At 46.8% G+C, this 12,680-nt stretch overlaps 2 protein-coding genes across 5 annotated transcripts; one reads left to right on the plus strand and one right to left on the minus strand.

Annotated features, from left to right (window-relative positions):
- Nucleotides 1-57: 57 nt before the first annotated feature.
- Pfdn2 (prefoldin subunit 2) lies at nucleotides 58-8,871 on the minus strand. Its single transcript, XM_040739381.1, has 4 exons — nucleotides 8,754-8,871; nucleotides 1,615-1,703; nucleotides 1,403-1,526; nucleotides 58-325 (listed from the first exon to the last, which is right to left on the minus strand). Exons 1-4 carry the CDS (start codon nucleotides 8,826-8,828, stop codon nucleotides 149-151), a joined length of 465 nt encoding a protein of 154 aa, XP_040595315.1. The 5' UTR covers nucleotides 8,829-8,871; the 3' UTR covers nucleotides 58-148.
- Nucleotides 8,871-12,242, plus strand: Nit1 (nitrilase 1). 4 transcript variants are annotated; one of them, XM_005087765.4, is made up of 7 exons: nucleotides 8,871-8,972; nucleotides 9,535-9,630; nucleotides 9,991-10,248; nucleotides 10,350-10,453; nucleotides 10,645-10,778; nucleotides 10,909-11,034; nucleotides 11,670-12,242. In XM_005087765.4, coding segments are annotated over exons 1-7 (987 nt in total). In that variant the 5' UTR covers nucleotides 8,871-8,970; the 3' UTR covers nucleotides 11,937-12,242. The 4 variants fall into 4 exon arrangements, with proteins under 4 accessions (XP_005087822.1, XP_040595312.1, XP_005087823.1 ...); XM_005087766.4 differs by having other exon boundaries at nucleotides 8,881-9,004; XM_040739377.1 differs by having other exon boundaries at nucleotides 8,933-9,343.
- Nucleotides 12,243-12,680: the final 438 nt, after the last annotated feature.

A 12,680-nucleotide genomic window follows, 5' to 3' on the forward strand; every position in this document is an offset into this window, starting at 1 on the left:
GGCGCGTGCCAACCCTCCCCCCCCCCCTGACTAAAACATTTAATTAACAAAAAAATATTACAATAGCAGAGACAATAATAATAATAATAACAACAATAAAAAGAAATTAGAGGTGGGAATCAGGGAAAAAATGCAGAGACTTTAGTTCCTAGGAGACCAGCACTCCTGCTGAGCCGGACTTCGCCCCAGCCCCTTCTGAGTTTTCCTTGGCTGCTGGCTTCTCATCTTCCCCCATAAGACGAATGTTGTGCTTTTCCCGAAATTCATTGAGTTCTTTCCCCTTTGCCTGAAGCTGCTGTGACAGTGTCTCAATGATCTTCTGTATCTAGAAGGTAAGGAAAAGAGGTTATAGAAGGATTGCACGTCTCCCTACCCGACCTAGAATGGACGATGATCAGAGGAAGTGAAACAAGGTAATACTCAGCCTTACCTTTACCCAAGAGTTAACAAAGCCCAGACTCTCAAGAGATTTCTCAAACACAGTATCTTATACAAGGGAATCACCTGAGCTACTTTTGTTATTTATTCTTTGACAATTTCATAAATGTATATAATATATTCTAACCACACTGTTTTATCCACCTCTCCCATGAGTCCCCCATCTCATAATCATATCTCTGCTTTGTTTTGTAACTGATTGTGTTTAACCAGAACCATCCTTGTGGGCATGGGTCTGAGCTGTCCATCAGAGCAACTTACCAGGGCCTGCATCACTGAAGACAATGACAACCCCCCAACCTTTAATTGTCAACAGCTCCCCAGGGAGAGTGAGCTGCTTATTTTTAAAATATCATTTATTCATTATACTATGGTTTCTTCTCTTAGGTTACATTTTTTAAAACATGGATTTATAGCTAGCTGGAGTTGGCTTCAAACCCAAGATTCCCTTGACTCATCATAGCAATCACCAATGTATGCCACCCCAGTCAGTATACTCCTTCTCCTTTTAAAATGTCTCTCATGGTATCTTTAAGGGTCTGGTTCAGTTATCCAAAGAGAGCCTAAGAAGTTGCATTTTAAACTGATTCTTGGTATAGCTCAGTGGCAGAGTTCTTGGCCCATTATGCATAAGGCCCTGAATTTGATCTGCAGCACTGTTAAACAAGTTCTTCAGGTGATTTTGGTTCTGGTATCCATGGACTACACTGTGAGAAACATTGTTCTACCCATCCTCCTCCTAGCTCAACCACATCAAAGAGACTATGGAAAGGGCACACAGCCAACAACTCGTCATGTAAGGAGTTGGGACTCTGCAATTGTACAGAGCGCACAGACTAACAGACTGTATACTATCTTCAACAGGAATTTCTGCCTGGACTTTCCTCCCTCACATCCCCTAAGTCCCTGGTCACCCGTTTAAGCTCTTGGTTACGCAAACACCTACTTGGGCATCCTTGCTCACCTGCTCTTTGTTACCCTCCAAGGCAGGCAGCACCTCTTTGACAGTCCGTTCTACCAGCACACCTCCAACCATTCGGAAGCACTTGCGGGTCTCATCCACTTCCTTCAGGGTATCAATCACTAGGCTAGGGGAGGAGAACAAGACCTCAAATTCCAGCACCCTCCCTCAAAGAGGCCCATCCAACTGTTCTGCTGTTTCTCTGACTGTCTTACCTGTGTTCGTTCAATTCCATCTCCAGCTCAGCAGCTTTGGATGCCAAGCCCCTCTGTTCCTGCCGAAGGCGATTAAAGCCAGCAATTACCTAAGAGCACGAGAGAGCAAAATGAGAGATGAGACAGTAAAAATGCCAGAAAGGCAAGGCAGCCCACAGGACAGCAAGTTTTACACAGTTGCAGTAGTGAATACCTATCTTAGGGAAGGAATAGAATACAAGTTTGCAATTGCTTAGTCTGTGAAATCCCTTTCCCAGTAGGCATTTACTCAGTGCCTATGTGTGAGACATTTGCTAGGTATGAAGACATTTAACAATAGATCTGAATAGGGGGGTGGGGTGGGGTGGGTGCTGCTGGAATACCTACAAGAGACTGAGTCATCTTGCCAGTTTCCACCCACCCCCAAGATGTTTTTATTTTTAACTATATGGATATGTGTGTGTGTACGCACACAGAGACCAGAAGACGGGGTTGGATTCTGAGGAATTGGAGTTGCAGGCCTGATATGGGTGCTGGGAATCAAACCTGGGTCCTCTACAAGAACAGTATGTACTCTTTATTTTTTTTTAAGATTTATTTATTTATTACATATACAATGTTCTGCCTACGTACCAGAAGAGGACACCAGATTGAATTGTAGATGGTTGTGAGCCACCATGTGGTTGCTGGGAATTGAACTCAGAGCAGTCAGCGCTCTTAACCTCTAAGCCATCTCTCCAGCCCCCCCGAACAGTATGTACTCTTAAGCACCAAGTCATCTTTTCAATCTTTGCCCTCTTTTTTTTTTTTCTGAGACAGGGTTTCTCTGTAGCTTTGGAGGCTGTCCTGGAACTAGCTCTTGTATACCAGGCTGGTCTCGAACTCAGAGATCCACCTGCCTCTGCCTCCCAAGTGCTGGAATTAAAGGCATGGGCCACCACCACCCAGCTTATCCATGCCTTTTTTGTTTTGTTTTGTTTTTTCGAGACAGGGTTTCTCTGTGGCTTTGGAGGCTGTCCTGGAACTAGCTCTTATAGACCAGGCTGGTCTTGAACTCACAGAGATCTGCCTGCCTCTGCCTCCCGAGTGCTGGGATTAAAGGCGTGCGCCACCAATGCCCGGCTCATCCATGCCCTTTTTTAAGACTTAAAAGTTTTACTTTTGGGCTTGAGAGATGGTTCAGCAGTTAAGAGCATGGTCTGCCCTTCTAGAGGTCCTGAGTTCAATTCCCAGCAACCATATGGTGGCTCACAACCATCTACAGTGGGATCAGATGCCCTCTTCTGCCATAAAGGCAATAGAGCACTCAAGATACATAAAATAAATAAATCTTGAAAAAGAAAGTTTTACTTTTATATGTATGTGTGTGCGCCTGTATGTGTACACGTAGGGAGCCAGAAGAGGGTGCCAGATTCACGTGGAGCTACAGTTCCAGGTAGACATGAGCTTCTGGGTGTGGGCACTGAACTCCGGAAAGAAAGGACAACTCCGGGAGGTCCATTCTCTCCTCCAACTGCGAGTTCCAGGGACCAAACCCCAGTGGCCAGGGTTATGCAGCAAGTGCTTTACCCACTAAGGCACATAAGCCTTTTAATAACAGTTCAGGGCTGGAGCTACAACTCTGTGAGAGGTGCCTGAGCATGCAAGAGGCGCTGGGTACACTCCAGCACCACTGCCCACAACAAAAAGTGACTCGTTACATGGTACGCTATCCCCCATCCTCCTCTTTAACTTGGTTAAAAGGGTTTCTGCGGGCAGCCAATCACAGAACCCGTGCCCCCTAGACCCTACAGGTTAGTAATCTATGCCAGCTGTTCTCAGATATTTGAGTTGTGGGTAGAGACAAAGGAATAATGAAAGCAGTTGGAGCTACAATACTGTGCTTACAAAGAGGTGACTTTCCGCTTCTATTCCTGGGTTCTTGAACTTTAGTCTAATTAGCCCCTTTGTGCTCAATTTTCGCAATAATGTCGCTCTTCAAAAACACTCATTAAAATGTTTTAAGGTATGACTACTCACACCTGTAATCTCAGCACTCCCAGACATCATGTTAAGTTCCAGGACAGTAATAAACTGTCCTGAAAAACTAGGAAGAAAAAAAAAAGGACAAACAAGTTGTTTAAAAAAAAAAAAAAGAGCTTGGCCTAGAGCCTCAAGCCCATAATCTCAGTACTGAGGAAGCTAAGGCAGGAGGATCATGAGTTCAAAGCCATCTGGGATAGAAACCCTGTCTTTAAAAGGAGGAGGCGAGGAAGCCAGCGGGGAGAGGATAACAGAGGAAGAGAAGATGTGAGAAAAAAATAAATGGAAAAAAGGTGGTGTGTGTGTGTGTGTGTGTAAGCAAATCCTGGTACTAAACCAGACTCTAAATGCTCTCCCAGCACCAAATGGCGCATCTTCTGGATATGTGTGGCGCCACACTCTAGCCAACATCCTTACTAACAGCAACCTGAGTCCTTCACATACACATCTCCACCCTTCACTGCAGTACCAGAGACAAGGCCGAGGGCTTGGAGTATGCCAAGAAGGCGTCCACCAGTGAGGTATCCCAGCCCCTATCCAATTCCGTATTCTAGTATAATATGAACTGCTTTCTGTTGTTGTCTCTCAGAATATGAACTAAAACAAATCTACTGACATGTGTGAATTATCCCCAGTTGTAGAAAAATTCAGCTGTAACTACAGTTAAATCGCCGTTAACTTCAACAGAACTCTAAGTGGGATGCACAATCTGCCAATTTGAGGCTGCCGTCTCTGGGGTCTCCAGGAAATGAAAACAGTCTAGCTCCATTCCCACTCCTCAGAATCCCCATTGTTCCTTTTAAAATGCAAATTTTCTAGTGATCTTCTCCTCTATGCCTGTATCTAATTCTTCTCTTTCCCTTATTCCCTATTGTTTTTTTTTGTTTGTTTTGTTTTGTTTTTTTCAAGACAGGGTTTCTCTGTATTGTTTTGGAGGCTGTCCTAGAACTCGCTCTGTAGACCAGGCTGGCCTCGAACTCACAGAGATCTGCCTGCCTCTGCCTCCCAAGTGCTGGGATTAAAGGCGTGTGCCACCAACGCCCGGCCTCCCTATTGGTTTTTTAAGATTTATTTATTTCATGTATGAATGCTCTATCTGCATGTACAACTTTAAGCCAGAAGAGGGCATTTGATCCCACTATAGACAGTTGTGAGCTATGTGGTTGCCAGGAATTGAACCTAGGGCCTCTGGAAAAGCAGCCAATGTTCTCAACCACTGAGCCACCTCTCCAGCATCTATAAAATATTTAAAAAAAATTTTAGATTGACTTTATGTGATTTTGTTGTTGGGTTAGTTTTTTGGGGTTTTTCTTTGGGGGGGTTCATGACAGGGTTTTTCAGTGTAGCCTTGGCTGTCCTGGAACTTGTGCTGATGAGGCTGACCTTGAACTCAGAGAGTGCTGGGATGAAAGGCATGAGCCACCACCACCCAGGACCATCAACATAGCTTTTTTTTTTTCCTTTTTAAACACAAAATCTTTTCTATTTCTTTTCTTTACTTTTTTGTCCCATATAGTCCGAGATGACCTCAAATTTTCTACGTAGCCAAGGATGACTTGAACTTCTGATCCTCTTGCCACTACCTCTCAAGTCCTGCTAAGAATCCAGAGTACTCATTATACCGAGCATGAGATTCAATGCTAGGTATTCAACCCAAGGCCTCTTGAATAGAAGGCAAGCACTCTACCAACTGGGCTACACCTCCAATCCCAAAACTTCTCTATTTATATTGGTGTTATTTGCCACTATACACCCTGCCTTCTTTGCTGTTACCTCTCAGAAAAATTTAAATATGCAAATATAGCTTATTTGTAAACAATTAACCCCTTCATGACCCTACAACTGCTTTCCACAGTGTGGAAAGTTAAGAACACCTACTGTGAATGGTAGCCTAGATGCTCTGCATCACTTATTTCTAACAAATGAAAACAGATTGCGGTACAGCTCAGCGGTACAGCACTTGCCCTTTGTATGTCAATTTACAGCCCGGTGGGGGGGACACAACTGTAAAACATGTACCTTAATTTATGAATCCAGAGCCCAATGCCCTGGGTGGAAGGAGGTGGTTTTCAGAGTGAACTGCAGAGCAGGCACTTAAATACAGGCTTCTCAGGCCGGGCGTTGGTGGCGCACGCCTTTAATCCCAGCACTTGGGAGGCAGAGGCAGGTGAATCTCTGTGAGTTCGAGGCCAGCCTGGTCTACAAGAGCTAGTTCCAGGACAGCCTCCAAAGCCACAGAGAAACTCTGTCTCGAAAAGCCAAAAAAAAAAAACAAAAACAAAAACAAAAAACAGGCTTCCCTAAAACAAAGAACCTTTTCTATTACTATGTTGTTTCTGGCTATGTTACATGCTCATTTCTTCTTGACTGGATACTGGAAAATCAAATAGGGAGAGAATTCTAACTTAATGCATCTGAAACATATTTCCCCAGGACTGCTCCCTGCCTTTCCTTTCCAGCATCCATCCTTCCTTGGTTTTTATGGTTTGTGAGACAGAGTCTCAGGTGGCCAGGCTGCCCTACTACTGCCACATAATCAAAGGTGACCTTGAACTCCTGAGCCTCCCACCTCCTCCTGGATGCTGAGATTACTGGTTTCAGTGACCTCCTTATAATAAAGGTAGCTAACTACCAAAGAAAACCTTTTTTTTTTTGGTTTTTCGAGACAGGGTTTCTCTGTGTAGTTTTGGAGGCTGTCCTGGTACTCGCTCTATAGACCAGGCTGGCCTCGAACTCACAGAGATCCGCCTGCCTCTGCCTCCTAAATGCTGGGATTAAAGGCGTGCACCACCAAGGCCCGGCTCAAGAAAACCTTTTTGATCTTACCACTCTATCCCTTCTCTTCAAACTTTGAGGACCAGTCTATACTCATTGCCTCCAATTTACTTTAAATTATGTTGTCTTTTGTGTGGTACTATTGCTCACCAAAGTATTTTCCCCAAGATCTCGAATAGCCTACTCTGTAACTGCATAATCCAACTGTCTTTTGTCAAGGCTCACTCTGCTTCTTTAACACACAGCCAGACGGTGGTGGTATACGCCTTTAGTTCCAGCACTTGGATCTCTGTGAGTTCGAGACCAGCTTCGTCTACAAGAGCTAGTTCCAGGACAGTCACAAAGAAACCCTGTCTTGGGAAAAAAAAAACTCAAAAAAACTAACAGACAAAAGCCAGTGATGGTAGTGCCTTCAGTCCCAGCACTTGAAAGGTCAGGCAGCTACCAGCTCCCTAATAGTACAGCAATGGCCAAGTACACTGTCTTTCTGGGAAAGCTGCAGGCATCTCATGTACCTCTAGCCCAAGAGCACGAAGCATGGTCTGAGCCCAGCAAACTCAAGTGGATTTGCGTTGGAGGCCAGAACAGGGCACTGGATTCCCTTGAGCCAAGGTGATAGGGAGTTGTGAGACAACCAGCGTGGGTGCTGGGAATCAAACTTGGGCCTCCGCAAAAGCCACCTCCCGAGGCCTTTACTGGCGTTTGTTTGGTTGTTTATTTCTCTGTATAGTTTTGGCTGTCCTGAAACTAAACTAGCTCTGTAGACAGGCTGGCCTCAAACTCAGAGATTCTCTGGCCTCTGCTTCCCAAGTGCTAAGACAAAAGGTGTGCACCACCACCACCAGGCCCATAAAATGTTGTTTTTAACTCTCACTGTTCTTTCTGTCTTGTTTGTTTTTGTGACTGTTTCATTCTGTAGCCCAGGCTAGCCTGGAGTGGACATGGTAATCCAGTGGGATTACAGGTATGAGCCATCACACTCGGCTGTCTTGTATTTCTAGGGAGTCTTTGACCAAGTTGAAGATAAGGTCTGTTTCATTTACCAGTTTTTCTGTGTTCAGCAGAGTCTAACACAAGACAGACCCTCAAAAAAGCATTAGGTTCTTGTCCTTTTTTTTCCCACTATGTTGGAGGCTACCTCCAAATTTCACTGCATTTTACTTCTCTTAGAACATGTATTTTCTGCCTCGAAGTAGAATTATGAAAAGCCCCCTTTTGTCCCAACAGATATACTCTTTGATAGGACAGGTTTTAAACTCTTTATTCAGATACTGTTACCTGCCTGTATTGATTATTCAACAATTAATTAACAAATGTACCTATGGTTGAAATAACTGTTCAATACACACACATACCCCGGCCCCTGAGCCTCCAACTCCCTGAACACCCTCCCATATCCTACACTTCAGGGCTTTCCCATTTGGCCCACTAAGCTAAACCCCTAGCCCCAATTCTTTTCATTGCAATTGTGTGTGTTTTCCCCTAATATCGATTAACAAAGCACGGTTCCCATACCACAAAGGGCGTTCTGATTAGTCAGATGCATTCCGATGTTATGTAGGGCAGGGGAGGCAAACTTAGATTAGAAAAGGGTTCCCGGTCTCTTCTGAAAAGTCAATCTACACTCCGAGAACACAGTGAGCAAGTTCGAGGCCAGCCTGGGATACTTAGTGAGACCATCCTGGCCCAGCTTAGTGGTATACGTTATTAACCCCAGAATTTGAGAGGCAGGAGCAGGGACAAGTGGATCTCTAAGTTCCAAGCCAGCCTGGTCTACACAGGTCGCAACCTCCACCCCCGACCCCAAGACCAAAAAACAAGCAAACCAAACCAAACCACAAAGCCAATCTACTAAAGACTCCTTAGTTAAAATAGTTACAGAAGGCCACAGAGAAACCCTGTCTCGAAAAACCAAAAAAAAAAAAAAAATAGTTACAGAAGACTAAAGTGGTCGAGCCTGAGTCACGTGGTTTTGCAGAGTGGGTGAGCGCGGTTTCAGGGTCACAGACTAAACAATTCATTGACTAATAACCCTCTGGGGCTCGTTACTAGATGCCAACGCCAAACCATACCCGCTTTATAGTACCTCGGAGAAGGGAAAAAAGGCGACCCATCACCTTGGGGACCCGGACACCCTCCCAGACCCCACTGGGCTCACCCTCCAGCCTTTCGGACGTGGCTCTCCTCTACATGCCCACCTACTCATGCCTCAGGGGGGGTCCTGATCACCTCCGAGGACCTCCCGCCCCCGGGTGTGACCACCGAGAACGTGGAAGGGGCTGAAGGCCGTACAAACCGCAAACCCTACTTCCTGCACGAACTCGACACGAACCAAGCTGCCCTCAGCGCTCGCGGATTCTCACCTGTTCGGCAGACACCGCCCCCTTCCCGGTGCTGCTCCCGCTGGTCTTGTTCACACGACCGCTGCTGTCCGCCATCTTCGCCACCTGAAAGCTTTCCGGCCTGCGCACTCGCACTGCGTCACATCCGGTCTGGTAGTTACCACCCACTTGCCCCTGCGCTTCTGGCTCCCAGGAAGCTCCTCAGATCGACCCTGCGAATGGTTTTGGCCGTGTCTTCATGTAGGACCTACTCCCCAACCCTGCCCGCTGCGGTGAATTCCACCTACGATGCTTTAACTTGTGCAACAGAGATTCTTGCCCCAGGGAGAGGCGGGGAAGGACGCGCTAATCAGAGGGCGGGGTCTAGGGTTGGGATCTGGTCCTGTGCCCCCTACCCGCCCCGAGATGGTGGCGATCTAGGGAGCGTGAATTCCTTTCGCGGTACTGGTGTAAGGGGAAAGATGTGTTGAGCCTATAAAGCTGTGCAGGTGGCACAGCCGAGAAGAGAGGATTGGGGAAACGAGGAAGGTTCCATGAGATGACTTGAACCGCGGAAACCTTTGGCAGAGGAAAGGGGCTTCAGTTTTAATGTGAGATCACTGGAAGTGGAGGTATTGAGGCACGGATCATAGTCTTCTCTCCCAGCTTCCCATTTTTCGGTTTCTTTCCATAGCTAATAGTGAGGGGGCAAAGCTTTTGAAGCCTTGGGGGAGGGGATTACTGGCCAGGCCTGGAAATGGCAGACAATTCTAGAAACTTACTACATGAAGGAAGGTTAGGTGTTCTGATTTCTCACCTTCAGGCTGGGCTGCATCACCAGGCCACCTCGACAACTCCTATCCCTTTTGTGTACCGGAAACCGGTTGCCTCGAATCTCAGTACTTTGTACTCAACCCAGGTAACATATTTTCTTGTTCTCTGCCTGGCTCATTGCTGCTCAGTCCGTGTTTATGACTTCAGGGTGGGGAGACAAATGTGTCTGCCACCCACCAAACATTTAATAAGTGAACACCAGTAGCTCTGGAGCTATTGTGCTCTGAGAGAATGGAAGGAAGTTGCTAGGGATGGTGGGACACAGGCTGGAGGAGGAACAATCGGGAGTTTAGGGTCATCCTCAGCCACATAACAAGGCCTGTCTGGGCTACAGAACACCTTGTCTTAAAAAAGAAAAAAGTCTAGGTTTGCGGCCCCATCGCATTTGAGCCTCTGGGCTTCTCCATGGTAGCAAATCTGAGGACACTGCCTGTGTCATTCACAGGCTTAGAGCCATGGCCCGGTCCTCCTCAACTTCCTGGGAGCTGCCCATGGTGGCTGTGTGCCAGGTAACATCAACACCAAACAAGCAAGAGAACTTTAAAACATGTGCTGAGCTGGTTCTAGAGGCGGCCAGACTGGGTGCCTGCCTGGCTTTTCTGCCTGAGGCATTTGACTTCATTGCACGAAATCCTGCCGAGACGTTACAGCTGTCTGAGCCACTGGATGGGGACCTTTTGGGACGATATAGCCAGCTTGCCAGGTACAAGGGTGGGAGGGAAGTAGCATCGTTACTGGGCACTGTTCCTGGATTGCCACATAGAGGGGGTAGAGCCTTGAGTTGTCAGTGTCCCCTCCCCCCAGGGAATGTGGAATCTGGCTGTCCTTGGGTGGTTTCCATGAGCGTGGCCAAGACTGGGAGCAGACTCAGAAAATCTACAATTGTCATGTGCTTCTGAACAACAAGGGTGAGACTTAATATTTTAGCTTGTCTCTTTCCAGGCTTTTCTACCTACAACTCAGATGCTTCAGCATTATTTTCTCAACTATTTAGCTTTAGTGGGTTTTGTACTTCTGATCTTACAAATGACTCTTTGGGAGGAGAACTAAGCTGGGCTCCTAGAGTGTCTGAGTATTTTCTCTCTATCTCTTACTCTAGGATCAGTAGTGGCCAGGTACAGGAAGACACATCTATGTGATGTAGAGATCCCAGGTCAGGGACCCATGAGGGAAAGCAACTCTACCTTGCCTGGGACCACTCTTGAGCCGCCCATCAGCACACCAGCAGGCAAGGTGGGATTTGAAAAGGAAATAGGAAATCATTAAAAAGTGGTAACATCCCCCTTAGGAGTTGAATGATGAAGGTACTGGGTGTTATGATGAACGGGGCAGGGAAGGTTGAGTGGATTGTTTTTCATTTCAGGTTGGTCTGGCAATCTGTTATGACATGCGGTTCCCTGAACTTTCTCTGAAATTGGCTCAAGCTGGGGCAGAAATACTGACTTATCCTTCAGCCTTTGGATCTGTCACAGGCCCTGCCCACTGGGAGGTAAGAGAATGCCTCCTCAAAACATAAGGACTCCTTTTAATCTTATTCTTAGTAGAGTGGCGACACAAAGCTAAACTCCAGCACTCTAGAGGTTTGCCACAGGTTCAAGGCCATCATGCTCTACATAGTGATACCTTGACTCAAAACACAAAAATAGAAGCCAGGCAATGGTGGCACACACCTACAAGCAGAGGCAAGGGGATCTCTGTGAGTTCAAGGCCAGGCTGGTCTACAGAGCAAGTTCCAGGACAACAAAGGCTACAAAGAAACCCTGTCTCGAAAAACAGAACAGAACACACTGGGGCTTGATGGAGCATGCCTTTTATCCTAGCACTTGTGAGGCACTGGCAGGAAGACCTCTAGGTTCAGGCCAACCGGGGTTACACAGTGAGACCTTACCTCAAAACAAAACAAAACAAAGCAACCAAACCTTACTCTCCTCTGTTCTTCTTACTTGAAAGCTTTTTTCTTCCCTTCCCATCCAGTGGGGAAATTCACTCCTCAGATAGGTGTGTCATGTTAATGTAGTCACATCTTCCAGTTGACTAGCAGAATGCTCAGAGTAGATTGGCCTGGAGATTGTCACTTGCCTGTTAATTGCTACATGTACCTGAATGAACACTTCTTATTCTCAGGTGCTGCTGCGAGCCCGTGCCATCGAATCCCAGTGCTACGTCATAGCAGCAGCACAGTGTGGACGCCACCATGAGACAAGAGCGAGTTATGGGCACAGCATGGTGGTGGACCCCTGGGGCACAGTGGTGGCCCGCTGCTCCGAGGGACCAGGCCTCTGCCTTGCCAGAATTGATCTCAACTTCCTACAGCAGATGCGCCAACACCTGCCTGTGTTCCAGCATCGCAGATCTGACCTGTATGGCAATCTGGGTCAACCACTGTCTTAATTAAGCCTTTTAACTTTTGCTGGTTTGCTGGGGTTGAGACACACACACAGACACATGCACAACTGGGAGATGATGCTACTGTGACTTGTAGGCAGGACCCAAGCACAGTTCCTTTCACTTGCAGAACCTTAAACTCTTAATGGAACACAGGTTCAAGTTCGTGGGAAAGAAGAAAATTTGACCTCACCTCAGATTTCAGTTTCAGAAAAGTAAAATTTTATATAGTCAGTGTTTATTTCATGAAAACTGAAGTTATGCTGAGGGCTGAGCAGCACTGGCATTGAAAAAAATATATAATAATCATAATGTCTGTCTGGGCATCTCCTTTGGGGACTGGGAGGGGCGGTGGTATGGTACCTGCTTAAATAGGCTCCACTGGTAAGCCTCCTGGCTCCAACATACCTCCCTGCCTAAAAAGTGCAACAACGCTCAGTGCGTGTCCATTCCATCCTCCGGAGGAGGAGTTGGTACTGAATACCTCACTTTCAAGCCAGAAGGAAGCGAGGGCAAGGGGCTTGGGGTAGGTTAAGAGTTTGACACATCCCACTCCCTCCTCTTCCTTCCTCTTTTCAGGGAAGCTGCACTTTAGCCCGCAGCTTCCCCTCTGTCCATCCTGTGCATCGGTCACACAGGCGTCACAGGTGACAGGAGTACGAGGCTGGCCCCATGGTCTATGCTGGGGAGGACCTGACAAAGGGGGAGCCACACCAGGCAGCGGTTTCAAGCCGTGGAATGAAAGAAAGG

Source organism: Mesocricetus auratus, unplaced genomic scaffold, assembly GCF_017639785.1.
Source record: "Mesocricetus auratus isolate SY011 unplaced genomic scaffold, BCM_Maur_2.0 Super-Scaffold_100676, whole genome shotgun sequence".
In the NCBI taxonomy this organism is placed as follows: domain Eukaryota; kingdom Metazoa; phylum Chordata; class Mammalia; order Rodentia; family Cricetidae; genus Mesocricetus; species Mesocricetus auratus.